This window comes from Calliphora vicina, chromosome 1 (genome assembly GCF_958450345.1).
Source record: "Calliphora vicina chromosome 1, idCalVici1.1, whole genome shotgun sequence".
Lineage (NCBI taxonomy): Eukaryota > Metazoa > Arthropoda > Insecta > Diptera > Calliphoridae > Calliphora > Calliphora vicina.
Genome location: NC_088780.1, coordinates 52520246 through 52535080, shown reverse-complemented (window position 1 = coordinate 52535080; position 14835 = coordinate 52520246). Strand labels below are relative to the sequence as shown.

The following is a 14835-nucleotide window of genomic DNA, read 5'->3' as shown; positions in this document are numbered from 1 at the left end:
TAAGAAATTGATTCGTATTAAGTTTAAAGACCGTCACAATTATAGTTCTGCAGATATTATAAAATAACTATTTACTTACTATTTACATATTGAGAAAATAAAAAAAACCTTCAAAATATTTCTTTCAAGCGACTTTAAATTACTAAAGTCTTCTTCTTTGTTTTCTATAACAACTCTCACTTAAAACAGAGCGAAATCAATACTGTTTAATTGTTTCTCTTATTTATTTACAACAACATATTGGACAAACACGCATTGCTTTGTTTACTTTTTAGCTTAAGGTTCACATGTACACGTTTTTGCATATGTGTTAGTAACATCTTTAAACGCATATAACTCCTAAAAAACTGAACCGATTTAAATAAAATATATATTCTGCACTTCTGTGAATAAATCCCTTTAAATTGGTATATTTCTTGCCCAAATTGAATGTATAATGTGAGCGTAAAAGGGGTCTAAAGAAATCGACTTGCCTATTAATATTATGATATGGGTTTTTATCTTCATAGGATACAGTTAACATATTCGCAGGTATAACCAAAACAAAATATTTTTTTGACGGAACACAGTGGTATGAGAATAGAAAAAGAGGGAAATAAATCTGTAACTTCTTAATCCTTACTCCGATTTGAATGAAATTTCACATGCGCATAGAGGAAGTGTAGTCGAGTTTAAGTTTTTAATTTGGACCTCATGAGCCCACCAGGAGAGGGACCAGGAGTTCCCAAAGTAGGACACCTCGGGTATGTTCAATTTTTAAAATGAACCTATTTCTTCGTCTGTGTTCCGATTTTAGGAGCTTAGGAGATATTCGCATTTAAAAATTAAATTTTCAACATTTTTACCCACCCTACTCCAGTGTTTTGACGACCGCGGTTGCAAATATTTCAAATAGAGAAAGAATTGTTTAAAAATCATGACTGAGTCCAAAGTTACATGAATTTGATTTTAAAAAAATTAAAAAAGTTACAGATTTATTTCCCTCTTTTTTATTCTCATACCACTGTGAGGCAGTTTCAAAACTCCAATTTCAAATTTTTACACAACTACATAACTACAGAATTTGTTGATCATCACATGGGGATTTATTGATAACATAATAGGGAATAAAAATGTAAAACAAGGTATGTCAATACCTCCTATAGTTTTTCCGTAATGCGATTTAAATTTTGCGATTTTCGAGAAAAACTCATTTTTTGGCCATTTGGAGAATGAGCCGAATTTCCTAAATGTTATGATTTTTAAGTAATAGTCTGAATGTTTTACTAAAATCGGAAAACGCTAAGCCTTAAATCTTGAGGGTCAAAGGTCAAATTTTTCAATATTTGGAATTTTTCATGGAGAGATAGCGAAATATATATTTTTGGGACGAGCCCGTGCCTCTTTCAAAGACAGAAAGAGGCACGGGCTTGGGAATCTTCTCAGATGAACTGGACCTTTTGATGTCTCTTCGATTACCCGATACCTGCACGGTTTTCCAGGCAGAGATTTATGCCATCGATACAGCCGCGAGAAGAATCCGGGAACTGAATCTCGAAAATTCGACCATACATATCTACTTGGACAACCTTGCATCAATCAAGGCTCTTAACTCCAACGTGATTAGGTCGAAATGTCTTCTCAATTGTATCAATTCACTGGTACAACTGACACAACAACATCAAGTCGAGTTGATATGGGTTCCAGGACATGATGGCATCCGGGGAAATGAAGTATCTGATGAGTGCGCAACCAACGGGTCGTCCCTGGACGTATCTCTTGCACAAAGGGATATTCACTCTCCCTTGGTGACAGTATCGAAATTGATAGAAGAATGGGCTTTGAACGAGACGGAACTCAGGTTGTCAAATATCATCACTTGTAGAATATCCAGAATGCTCTGGCCCAATCTGGCAGAGGATAGAACTAGGACTCTTTTGTCTCTTAGTAGGAATTCGATTAGGCTTCTATAGGCGGGTATAATTACTGGGCACTGTATGATTGGACATATGTCGGAACGTATGGGTTACCCACGTTATAGCTATTGTAGAAGTTGTTTAGATGAAGAGGAGGAGGAATCGGTACAACACCTTCTATGTGAATGCCCAGCCTTACAAGAGCACAGACTACTACATCTTGGTAGAGCTCTTTTCCATGAACTGGACTGTCTCAGAGATGTGTCACTAGTAAATATGATCAGATTTATTAGAAATACCGGATGGTTCCCACGGGGATCACTGGAATCACATAGTCAAAGAAATTAGGGAGGGAACCTATTCTCACTTTTATGTATGAAATTTTCAGCATAAAGGAATAGTATTTCTAAGGGTACCACAATGTGCCACAAGGCCTCCGTCAGTTAGCTAGTCATATCCAATAAGCTGTAGTTATCCTATGAGAGCTGAAGAATTTATCTCGAATTCTCTATTAGAAGCTTCCCCCATTAACAAACATATTCCAAAGATCTAAGGCAGCTCTGTGGTAAATATTTCAAAGGAAGCAGACCTTTAAAGAACCTGTACAGACTAAGCATAGCACGGCTGGAAACAAAAACTGATTCACAAATTTAATAGTGAAAGCGAGTTTAACCAACTGAAACATAGGTTAGGTATTCTTCTTAAAAGGCCAAAACAAAACGATGCATGGACGACAACTACACCATTTCCAATTGAATTTAAAAAAATTCCATTTAAATTTTCTAGTTGTATTTCTCAATTTTCCAATAGATAAACAATTGGAAATGGTGCAGAGAGGTAACTGAGAGCCGAAAACCTAAATACATCATGAAAAGGTATTTCAATGCACATATTTTGTTATTGTATCACTTGTATACTCATTGCCTTCTATGCTGCTGTACATAAACATATTTAAAGAAGTCAAAATATATCAAGAAAAGTACTATATTTGGTACTAAATTGTATTTCTTTGTCAACCATATAAAAACATCAAAGCAAGTAAATGTTCATATTAACACTCTTACTCTCAGATACTCTCTCAGTCACCGTCGTATTGTGTAAAGTGCACGAAAAAGGAAGAGGAAACACACCCCCCCCCCCAATCTTAATAAAATGTTTTGTGTGTTTTTTTTCACTTGATTTCGAATTGTAAACAAGTGTTCTTAAGGAATTTTTCTGTAGGTCGTTGTCTTTTACAACAATAATAAAATCAAAAACAGAGAACCAAAGACAAGAAGAAAAAAGGATCGAAATTTCCTTTTCCCACCACAATATCTAGTTGTTGTCGTCGTTTGTGTGTGGATGTGTCAGTGTATAAGCACGTAGAAGTGTCTTTTATTGAATTTTGCTGTTGGACAGCATTGCATTTACACGTACATCCTATACACACACAAACACCTAAAAACGAAAAAGGATTGATGGTTGCCAAGGACATTTACTTTATTTATAGTGTATGGTTTGTATGTGTATTGATTTCAGTTGTTTTTTTGTATTAAAAGATGCTATGGTAAGATGAATTATGTTAGTATTTGTTAGTTTGTATGTACAGATGTATGAGTTTGTTAAAAATTCTTGTTTAAAAATATTTTATGGATTCTTATGTCTTGTTTTTTTTTGTTTTATTGCTGAGCCGTCGTCTTATTTAGCTCTATTCCTGTGTACTCCATGTACATACAGTGGGTGGTCGGCTCTGTCCAATTTATTTCATTACATTTTGTCTTTTCATTTCTTTGTAAAGTACAGTTAATTAATTTCATTCAGTTTTTCCTTATTTTCCCTTATTTTTCTGAGAAAAATAATGAAGTTTTGTTTCTTGTAAATTTCTTGTATTTTCATTGTTACAGGTTTGCTGCTGGCGGTTTTAAGAACCTTTTTTTTGTTATAATTTTTAAATGAGGGTAAAAGGGGGTTGGGGTTAGGGTATGTTAAATAGAATTAACAAAGAAAAATGGATTGGGTTAAATACAATAAAACAGTGTAAAGGGATGAAATTGTATTTCTGTTTTAATTAATTAGAGAAAAATTGGAAAATTTCAAACAAAATTATATGTACATACTTGTACTTAGACGCGAATTGGTTTTATAATGATAATATGCATTCAAAAATAAATTAAAGAGAGGTATATGTTTTTAAATACAGCTACATCAGTTCAAGAATTCCATTTAATTACGTGCTTTGTTGTATACTTGACATGAACTCACGATTTTTGGGTTAATTTATCTTGTTTTGAAAGGCAATTTGTTTGGTTATTTCAAATTCGTTTCATAGACAAAAATTTGAAGGAAATAAAAATAAGAAATTTTATACTTTTCTGAAAGCATGGACAATTTCCTGTTTAGAAATGTATGTTTCATATTTTTGGAAATACATTTTAATGTCACTAGATGGCTTCAAAATCTAGTAATATTTAGTGAATATCTTTTTTTAAAACAAATAAGAAAGTATGGTCGATCAACCCCGGCTATAATACCCTACACTGAGTAAATGAAATAAAACATTTTTATAATTTCAATCATTTATTTTCGTGAATGATTTTCGGAAGTTGGCCTTTAATGGGAGCTATGACTAATTATGTAGCTATATCTATATGAAACTGATATCTGTTGAATTTTATGCGAATACCAACATTTTTAAGAGATGTATGCTTGTTAAAGGTATTTTCGGAAGCGGGCCTTATATGAGAGCTATGACTAATTATGTACCGATCATCACCAAATATATTTTTAGACTTATATTTTTGAGCATTACACAGATCTGCACAAACGCATTTTACTCTCCCCGTTATGGTGGTTTAGGGTATAAAGATGGCTTGAACAAAAATAACACTGTGCTAGTTGAAAAAACTGTCAACTAAAATGACTGCAAAGATTAAAAACAAAGATTAAAAAAATTTACTACTTAAAAATTTGTATGTCTCAAAACATTTTAATGTCACTAGATGACATCTAAATCGAGTAATATTTACTAAAAAAATTATATTAAAAATATGGCCATTGCTAAATAAACATAGATAGGAAACTCTCCTGTCAAAGACCTAACTCAGTTGTCAAAAACCTATGTGGTGAGAATGTATTAGTAAAAAAATATGTGAAAACATAAACAACACTTGTAATGTTTTTTTTCAAATTTTGTTGTTTAGTTTCCGATCTATTAGTTGTTCTCTATAAATATGGCTTTTAATACCATTACACAAAAAATTATGAAAAATTAAATTCAGCATGTTTTTTTATTTTCTGCTTTTAGAAAGCTTGGTCTTTCCCTGGCTTTATATTCAATTTTTTATGAAAAAAAATTACTTAGAAATGTTAGTTGTATTGATATCTTCTTCAGAGAGAAAATTTAAAAATTAATCGATTTAACTTAGTTTTGGAAAGAATATTAGTGAATAGTTTTTTTAATGTTTTTATAAATTATTATATCCGATTATTTGGTTAACTCTTTAGTGGTCACTTTACTAACCACCTTTTTATAGTCTTTAAAACATATATAGTCTTAAAACATAGTGACATCTATTTATTGGCATTTTGCTAAACAATTATAATTTTTTTAAATCATCGTTTATGTTTTTTTTTTTCCAAAATTTTGTCTTCAGTTTGCTCTGGTTAGATGCATATATTATTAATTTGAAAATTTAGTCAAAAATATTCGCTTTCAAAAAAATTTATACGAAACGAAAATTTTAATCATAATTATTTTTAATGCCAACCGACACGGTGGTTAGTAAACCAACCACCCCACTCCACAAAAAACCTTGGAATGGGGTGGTTTTTTTATGTTTTTATTTATTTTTTCTTACTTATTATAATAAACTAACCTTGATTAAAATAAAATTGCAATTGTTTTTTGATTTTAAACTTATACACAAAAAAGCGTGGCTGAAAGAGTTAATTAGAAATAGCTGAGAGACGAACCATTTTTGATCTATATTTTCTAAAATCGAAAATTTTATAAATATTGTTACGTTTTAACCTTTTCAAAACGCTGGTTTATTTCCTTTAAATAAACTGGATACTTTTGATTGCAAATACAAGCCGTTTAGTAGTTTGAAAATTGTAACAACTCTTTATTTATTTTAAAATGTACAACAACAGAATTAAATGGTCACTCAATGTTTTTTTTTATACACGTTTATAAATTCTCAGACACAATTTATAATGTACACGAATTTACTTTAAAAACACAACACACTTTAAGGCACTCAGTTGATGTTTATTCGAAAAGCGTCTCTGAGCAAAACTCCCTCACGACTGCAACATCTGCCACTATTTATAACACTGCCATCTGCATTCTAGATTGCTCTTTAACTGTCAAAATTCGAATATTCTAGATCTTACTAATACATACGCCATCTGTGGTGTACTTTCTACAATGTTCTTTAACTGAATATTCGAATACAGCGTTGCCAACTTACGATCAAATCAACTGAAAGCTTTTATTTAATAATGCGCACAGATATGTTACATTCTGCCATTACAGCACTGTTATTTGAAAGCATTATGCTACTTTTAAATCAGCCCTTAAAATCGTTATATTTGAATTCAAGTACAATTTCGTAACAATATATACATATTAGAAAAAAGATAAAAATTCATTTAAATACCGATTTTTTAGTGAATAAATATTTATATGGTACTTTGGCTTAAAGATAACTCAAATTTTTTTTTTATTATTTTATTTTAATTTTATATTTTTAGATGAATTTTATATTTGAATTTATTTTGTATGATGGAATAAATTGGCGAGATTAATGAATATTTTTTATTTATTAATTTTTATTTATTATCTTCCTCTTCATTTAATTTGAAATTTTAAAGAGCACAACCAATTTTAGCCCTCATTTTCCAGAATCTTAAATTTTGTAAAATCCCTTTTTCAATTTCATACTTTTGCAAACATCTTTAAGTATTAATATAACAAATAGTACATTATTAAGAGCTTAACTTCTGCAGATTTTAAATACATCAACAGTTTTTAAAACTTTTAGTTAAATTTCACGTTCTTGGCGTAAACCTGCTAAAAAAAATCTGCAATTTTTTTAATCATATCGTCCCCTCCATAAAACAATAGTGTATAAACCATTATTTTTTTATTGTATAATAAGAATCTACATAACTGATATGTGGTCAGAATTTGGTGAAATTCTACTTCCACAAAGAGGGTCAAAAGATCAATTGAAATATTACTTTTGTTCTAGATGTTTACTAACACAAAAATTTTAAACTCAATTATTTCGAAATGGCAAATAAATTATACACTATTGTTTTAATAAGGGGACGATATTATATTGACTGAATGGGCATTACTTTTAACTGAAAGGACATTACTGCTCCTGCCAACAGGCATCTGTCAGTTGACTTCAATCAAAATTTTAACAAGCTGCGTCATTTAGTTTGTGTTTGACAGCCAATGATAGCAGATTAGCAGGAGAAATTGGAAAAAAAGTGAATTTCGTCTGCTTAAGCTTATTATGTTTTGGGTAAAAAACCATTACTCAAGTACGGACTATGCTTGAAAAATACTATGAGAACTCTGCACCATCAATTTTAATGGTAAAAAAGTGGTTTACTGAATTTTGTCGTGGCCATACAAGCACCGAAGATTTCGAACCTTCTATACGCCCACTTGAAACAATTTAAAAAAATCACGATATAGTATTGGCCGATCAGATATTCAAAGTGCGAGAGATTGCTAAAGCCATAGGCATATAACATGGCTCAGTGGTTACAATATTGAATGGTCACTTGGGTATGAAAAAGCTTTCCGCAAAATGGCTGTCGCATTTGCTCACAATCCATGAATTAGGCAACGAAATGCTCCCTCCTCCGCCCTATTCTTCGGTTTTAGCTCCGACTGACTATGCTTATATGTTTCCATAATATGGTTGTCATTCGAATAAAAATTATTCGAATAATCGAGGAAAAAATATATTTTTTATTCGAATGAATGACATTTTTAATGGTGGAACAAATTAATTCTCAGTTTAAAATTCAAAAAGAAAAATCTCTTTCAGTTTATATTTTTATTGCAGGTTGGTTACATTGAAAATTTTCTTAAAAACTTCTTTATACACTAATTTCCAATCGACTTTTGATTAACATATAAAAATCAGAACATTATGAAAACTAACCTAAATAAATACCTATGAAAGGTTAAAGTAGCTACAATAGAGTTCGAATGATTTTCCTTTTAATAATGAAAAATATTGATATAATTTATAGTTTATTTTTTTCGAGAGCCTTAAAAATTTACTGAAAGCTGGATTTAATGGGTCGATTATGAATGGCAACCGAACTTCTGTTGCATTGTCAGTTGCCTAAATGATATTATAGATGGCAACTGGCAGCTATCATTTCTGTTGCCAAATTGGCAACCAGAAATTTGTGGTTGCCCTCTGGCAACGCAACTAAAGTTCGGATGGCATCCGTAATCGACCGTTAAAAATACTTTCAGTAATCTGTTCGTAGACTTGAAAAAATGTTTACACCCTGTCTATAATTGACAAATATTCATCATAACAATAAATGACATTTGTTGTCAAGACAAAGTTGTCTAAGCAAAAGCAATAACCATTTTATCATAACGAAGCAATAATACTAATAAATGGAGACTATACCTGATAATTTTTTATCTAGACAACCATTTTGAAGTTTATCATGATAAAAATTTATCAGGTATAACCAGGGAGTTTTAAACAATGATTTAAACATTTTAGAGCAACATTTGAATATTTGAAACAAAAAAAGCCAAAACGAAACAAGATAAAGCTTTTTATTTTTGAACATTTCTAATAGTTTTATTTATTTGTTAAATTTGGACACAAATTTGAATTGTTTTTACAATTAAAATTTATTTGAAAACGTTGCTGTATCGAGCTTTAACAATCGAATTATTAAAAATGTTCTGGTTTTAAATATATGCTTATTAAATTATTCCAATAAAAGTTTCACTCGTTATTCGTTCGAATAATCGAGTAAATTATAAATGACAGTTACGTTTATAAATCTTCTTTGATTTTAAATTCAATCTGTATAAAATTTCAGTTAATATTCCATATGTACATATAAGCAATTTTAAATTATGAAAATAGACAAACTCCATGTATAAATAAAAAATAATCAAACATCAGACCATATGGTAACATAGAGACGAGACGTAATTGTCAAAAACCTAAGTCTTTTGTCAAAAACCTATCTCTCGCAACAACAAAATACATGTCAATGTATTTTGTTATTGTATCAAACGTATTTTTTGTTGTAATTTTGTTTGACAAATCGTAGTGTCTCGTCTCTATGTATAATTCTCTATGCATCAGACTATGTTAAACGTATAAAAATATAAATCGCATAAAATTGCAAAAATCGAAACATAGACTTCATGTCTTCAATTAGTTTTTCTCCCAGTATGTCATCCTAGGCTGAATGACTTTTATGTGAAGAAGAAGACTTCATTTATTGATGCAATTATTTAGTGAAAATAATTTAAATAACAAATATTCAAGAAATATTGAATATGTATTTATGTTTAAAAAAAATAGTGAATTTGTGTCTTTAAATTAGTACGAAAAATATTTAAATAATCTCCTCTTATTTTTCCGCCATGCTGAGCAAATAATTTTCTGTTTTTTTCTATTTGATCAAACAATTATTTTATGAAAGTGTTTGATATAGTGTGACCACACGGCAAATATATTTACTGATTCTTTTTCGCAGCAGTTTGGTCAAACAAAAAGTGAAAAATTAAATTCAATATATGATAACAAAATTCAATAAATCTCTAATAAAATGATTACTTTACAATTCGAAATAAGTGCTTTAACCTTAAAAATATTTGCAAGATCAAATTATATATTTTTTAGGTATTTATGTAGCTAGTGGTCACACTTTGTTCACATTTAGAAAATATTTTGTTTGCCGACAAATAATTTTGTTTGACTAAAATCATCTGTTTTGTTGTTTGCTCTAAATTTTATTTGTGGTCAGATTCAGGCAATGAAATATTTGACGATAAACGTCAAATATTAGCTGCGTGTGACCGTACCTTTAGTCAATTCATCAGTCACTGTTTGGTTCGAATTTTGATCTGGAGGTATCATTGGAAAAATATGAGGCTGGTCTAGTAGAGACTGTTACTGGTGTTCGATATCAGCAATTTAATTTACATGAGATATTTTCTGTTCCTGTACTCTATCGATTCCGTGATCGGAATTGGCCTACTAGATAGTGTGATTTAACACCATTGGATTTATTTTAATGCAGTTATTTTAAGTCAAAGGTCTATGCCAAAAAACCTACAACCATCAGGGCTTTGAAATTCAACGCCCCTTCAACAAAATGTTGCACCATGTATTCAAAATCGTGGAGGTCATTTTCTCAGTGTACTTTACGAATTAATAAACAAATGAAACAAACTGTCTTTTATATTTAACTGAAATTTTGCGTCAATTTTGTCACACCCTTATGTGAGCACAACTTTTAAAACTTCTGCTACAATTAGATAAAATTTCATATCAAGATCACATCAGACATTTAGAAATAGCTGATAACCCATTGCATGCCACACATACATCTATAATTCTCGAAAAAGATCTGATCAATCAATAAACAATTTGATTATCCAAGATGTAACAACTAAGTGCAACGGGCTTAATTCTTCAAAGTTCGATTGGAAATTTTTCAGCTAAATAAAGTTTGATGCAATTTTCGCTAACTAATGTATTAAATTTATATAAAAGTTAATATTTGTTCGGCACAAACAATTGCTTTACTAATTTCCTGAATCATTCCTCAATTAGCAAAATCCTTAGCATACTTTAAGGATGACAAATGTATTTTAATTCGATTTTAAAATGTGATTTTTGTGAAAATCTTTAAGCAGCATCCCCGTAAAACCACCACAGACCAAAAACCAATACAAACTTTTTTCAAATGTACAAAAAATTATACAATTAAATAAATTTGTTAACGAAATTTTCTAACATTTTAATGACCAGCAATAAAATAAAAAAAAACAAAACATGAACACAAACTCATACAGCTCAACCTCAAACCACAGCTAAAAATATAAAAAAAAAAATAAAAAATAGAAGGAAGCAACTTAAAAAACAGTTAAAACAAATACTATTGCAAATCTAGCATTTGATGGTTACAATTTAATATATATTTTACATTTGAAATTTTGGGAAAAAAGCGAAAAAAATCTGTACAAAAACGGACACAAAAAATATAGCAGCTTAAAAAATCAATATAACCAGACAGAGGGAAAAAAATGCGATGAAAATGTTTTTTTTTTTTAAAAAAAAAAAACCAAATGAGAAAAAGGTTAACAAAATTGACAAAGTAAGAGTACAACAGCAACAAAACAAAATAATCCAAAAAAAAAATCGAGAAAAACAAATTTTTCGTAACAAGTAAGCAAGCAACCAAACAAATACATATAAAAAAATGCAGTTTGTGAGTAAAAGCTAAAAAAGATTTGAACGAAAAAACATTTGAAACGTTTTGCAAACGTTGTTCTATGTCGATGTGAAAAAAAGGAAAAATAGAAGACACAAAATTCAAGCGAAAGCCGGAGAATAAGGGAACAGTAACATCAACGAAAAATTGGTAGCGATGGCAAAGGATACGAAAAAAAATGTTCATAGCAAGTTTGAGGATTTGAAAATAAAAATTGTAGAAAAGCAAAAGAAAGAAGAAAACAGACGAATTGCAAAACATCATTATCATTTTAAAAAAATCCTCATCATCATCATCTTAGTATCATCATTATCATTCTGGTCTTCGTCGTTATTATGAAGATGATGTTAAATGTTAGTACAACTGCTACTACTAATACCAGTATCTATGTACATATGTATGTATGTGGTAGGAATACTACACAACTAATATTGCTGCATACTCATGCACATTGCCACTAACTCCAAATGCTTTTACTAACAACACCTAACCCATCCTGCTACCACTACCACGTCACTACAATGCTTCCTGTTGGAGTTGTGTTGTGCATGTCTGTTTACATTTCTCTTTATACGTGTGTGAGTTTATGTGTGAGTGAGTGTGTGTGTTTGTAGAAGGCTTTTTCAAACGCATACTCAATTTTTTATTTCAACTACATTTTTTCGGATTTTTTTTTACTTTATTTCTTAATGACTGCGGCTGAGTTGCCCACCCAACGCATCAATATAAACGCGAACGAATGTCCATTGCTGGAGAAAAGGAAAAAAAGCAAATTATGAAAAAAATACGAAATATATTTCCTAATACTCTTTTTTTTAGCCAACAACTCCAAACAATTTTTCTACTCTTCCCCACAATGAACTACAGGGTAATATTAATTTGTTGTGGTATTTGCAACAATCATATCTATGAACTAATGCCAAAGGAATTTATGAACGTTTTTTCAAGAAATCATATTGAACAAGGCGAATTCATACAAGGTGGTGTCAGTTCTATAAAAACAACGATTGGTCTTAACAAATGTCAAAAAACCAAAATGAAAAATTAAACAAATAAGTATTTAAACTTAATATAGTGTAGATAATTGAATAGTGAAGGCTTTACTTATTTATGTAAACAATAAATATTTTGTTAATAAGCTTAGAATATGTAGATATTTAAATATAAAAACAAGCTTTGACAGTTGTTAGAACCAAAAAGCGAAAAAAAAATTATCAGCTGTTTGACTGACTCCACCTTGTATAAATTCGCCTGATATTGAAAGTAGCTTCTTCTCCAATTTCAAATTATTTTATTGTTTCTTGTTAATTGCTTAAAAATATTTCAAGGTTCATCGTCATACTGCACAGTGGGGCAGAATCAAATCAGATTTCGAAGATTTTTATATTTTTGGAAAGCGCTCGACTAGATCTTGCGTAAACTTTTCACCAAAAAAACAGTAAAAATCAACTATTTTTTTAATTGAAAATCTTTTATTTTTGGATCCATAATTGATATTGCTCTGAAATCTTTTGAATATTATTGCTAATTTAGTTGACTAACTAACAAAAAATATTCGAGTCCATTCGGTACAAAAGTACACCCTATTTTTTAATAACGTGGAATAATTTTGAAATCCCTATAACTCGGAAATTATAGGGATGTTTTTTCAAGACATCATCGAGCGCTTTCCAAAATCGGATGGGAAACAAAAAAATGATACATGTTGAACCATTTTACATGTCGAAGGTACCCTAATTTGAGCCCCCATAGCGTCACCCCTGGAGCATTTTTAGGGCCCATTTTAATAACTTAAACTTGATTTCTCCTTGGCTATGCTCACGTCAAATTTCATTTAAAAAATATAAAAAATTTTGTAGAACAAAATATAAACAACATCAAAATTTCAGTGTTCATCAACTTCAGTGGACTGTATCTTTTTAGCGCTGTGGAGCGCTGTTTAACGAAAGATGTCAAATTACAGCTTGAAGTCTAAGTTCATGCATGTTGTTGTTGCCATATGGCTGGTACTACATGCATGCATAAGATTCTGGTGCATTGTAGCAAAATTATAGCAGAAGCTATTCTGACAATAGGCGTGTCTCTATCTAAAGGCTCTTATTCAATTATTTAATTTTTACTTTTTACATATTAATTGATTATTTGTATCAGGTATGCTGTCCGAGGAATCATCGAGATTACATCATTCGCGAAGAATTGGACGTGTAGCCACTAATGAAGACGTAATGCATAATCTTTTATTGTCTTCTTCATTTATAGATAGATTTCGCTCAAAGCTGCAAATCAAAAAATTGGTGTACGATAATGATGTTAAAAAATTAAACTATGCACGAAATTGACACTTTTTTCTGTCAAAAGGGGCACCAAGCGGCTTAAACTAATTCGGGTTGACACGCGCAAAGAAGAAGTGTTGTCGAGTTTAAGGTTTGAATTTAGACCGCATGAGTCCACCAGAGGTGCGGCCAGGGGTCCCCAAAGTAGGACTCGGGTATGATCAATTTTTAAAACGATCCTAATTCTTCGTTTGTGTTCCGATTTCAAAAACTTTACACATATAGTATATAGTGGATATCACCTATCTCTTACAGCTTAGGAGATATTCGCATTTGAAAATTAAATTACCAACATTTTTACCCACCATACTTCAGTTTTTTGATAACAGCGGGTCCAAATATTTCCCGATTTGCTCCTTTTTTCCTTTATTGGAAACTGCAAATGTATATGTCAAACAAAAAAATAATTGTTTACAAATCGTAACTGACTCCAAAGTTATATGCATTTGAATTTAAAAATTAAGAGCGTATACGCATTTTCCAATTTAAAAATTAGGAGCGTATACGCATTTTCCAATTTTTAATGCCGTTTTAAAAACCAAAAATTTCGAAAATTTTCTAAAAAAAATTTATATTTGTAAAGTAACTGCGAAGATTAAAAACATGTCAAGATTTGCTTAAATGTAATTTTGTTGCGGAATTTCGGTTTTTTCAGTTTGTTCAATAAAATAAACCGTTTTTGAGTTACGCGAATATATGTTGCGCAACCTCTCCATTTTCGAAATAACGGTATATCTCGAAAATACGAGCTAACCTAAAAAACGGAACGGTTAGCACCTAAAAAAACGGTTAACATCACTGAATTCAGCGTACCCGAATTAGTTTAAGCAGTTGGGTGCCCCGCTTGACAGTTTTTTCAACTAGTACAGTGTTATTAAAAGACTATGCTTAAATTACTTATATACAGTGGTGGCCAGGAATTTAAGACAAAAATTGTTTGCTAAATTCCATGTAATTGTCAATTATTTTTTCAAATATTTCCACAAATATGTAAGCAATATATGACGACTGTTTTAACACACAAGTGTGTTTTATTCGACTGTGTTAATTCATACATATTCACCATGAACACATAAAATTTTTCTACGAAATTTTTTTTTTTTTAAATAAACATA

The 14835-nt window shown here is 30.5% G+C and overlaps 1 protein-coding gene across 1 annotated transcript in view; it reads left to right on the top strand.

The window, feature by feature from the left end:
- The window catches only part of LOC135964203 (zinc finger protein rotund-like), an 81247-nt gene extending 67521 nt beyond the window's left edge, over positions 1–13726 (top strand). Inside the window, exon 3 of the mRNA XM_065516356.1 lies at positions 13539–13726. Within this exon, the coding sequence (XP_065372428.1) occupies positions 13539–13726 (188 nt within the window). The remainder of the gene's footprint in view (positions 1–13538) is intronic.
- Positions 13727–14835: the final 1109 nt, after the last annotated feature.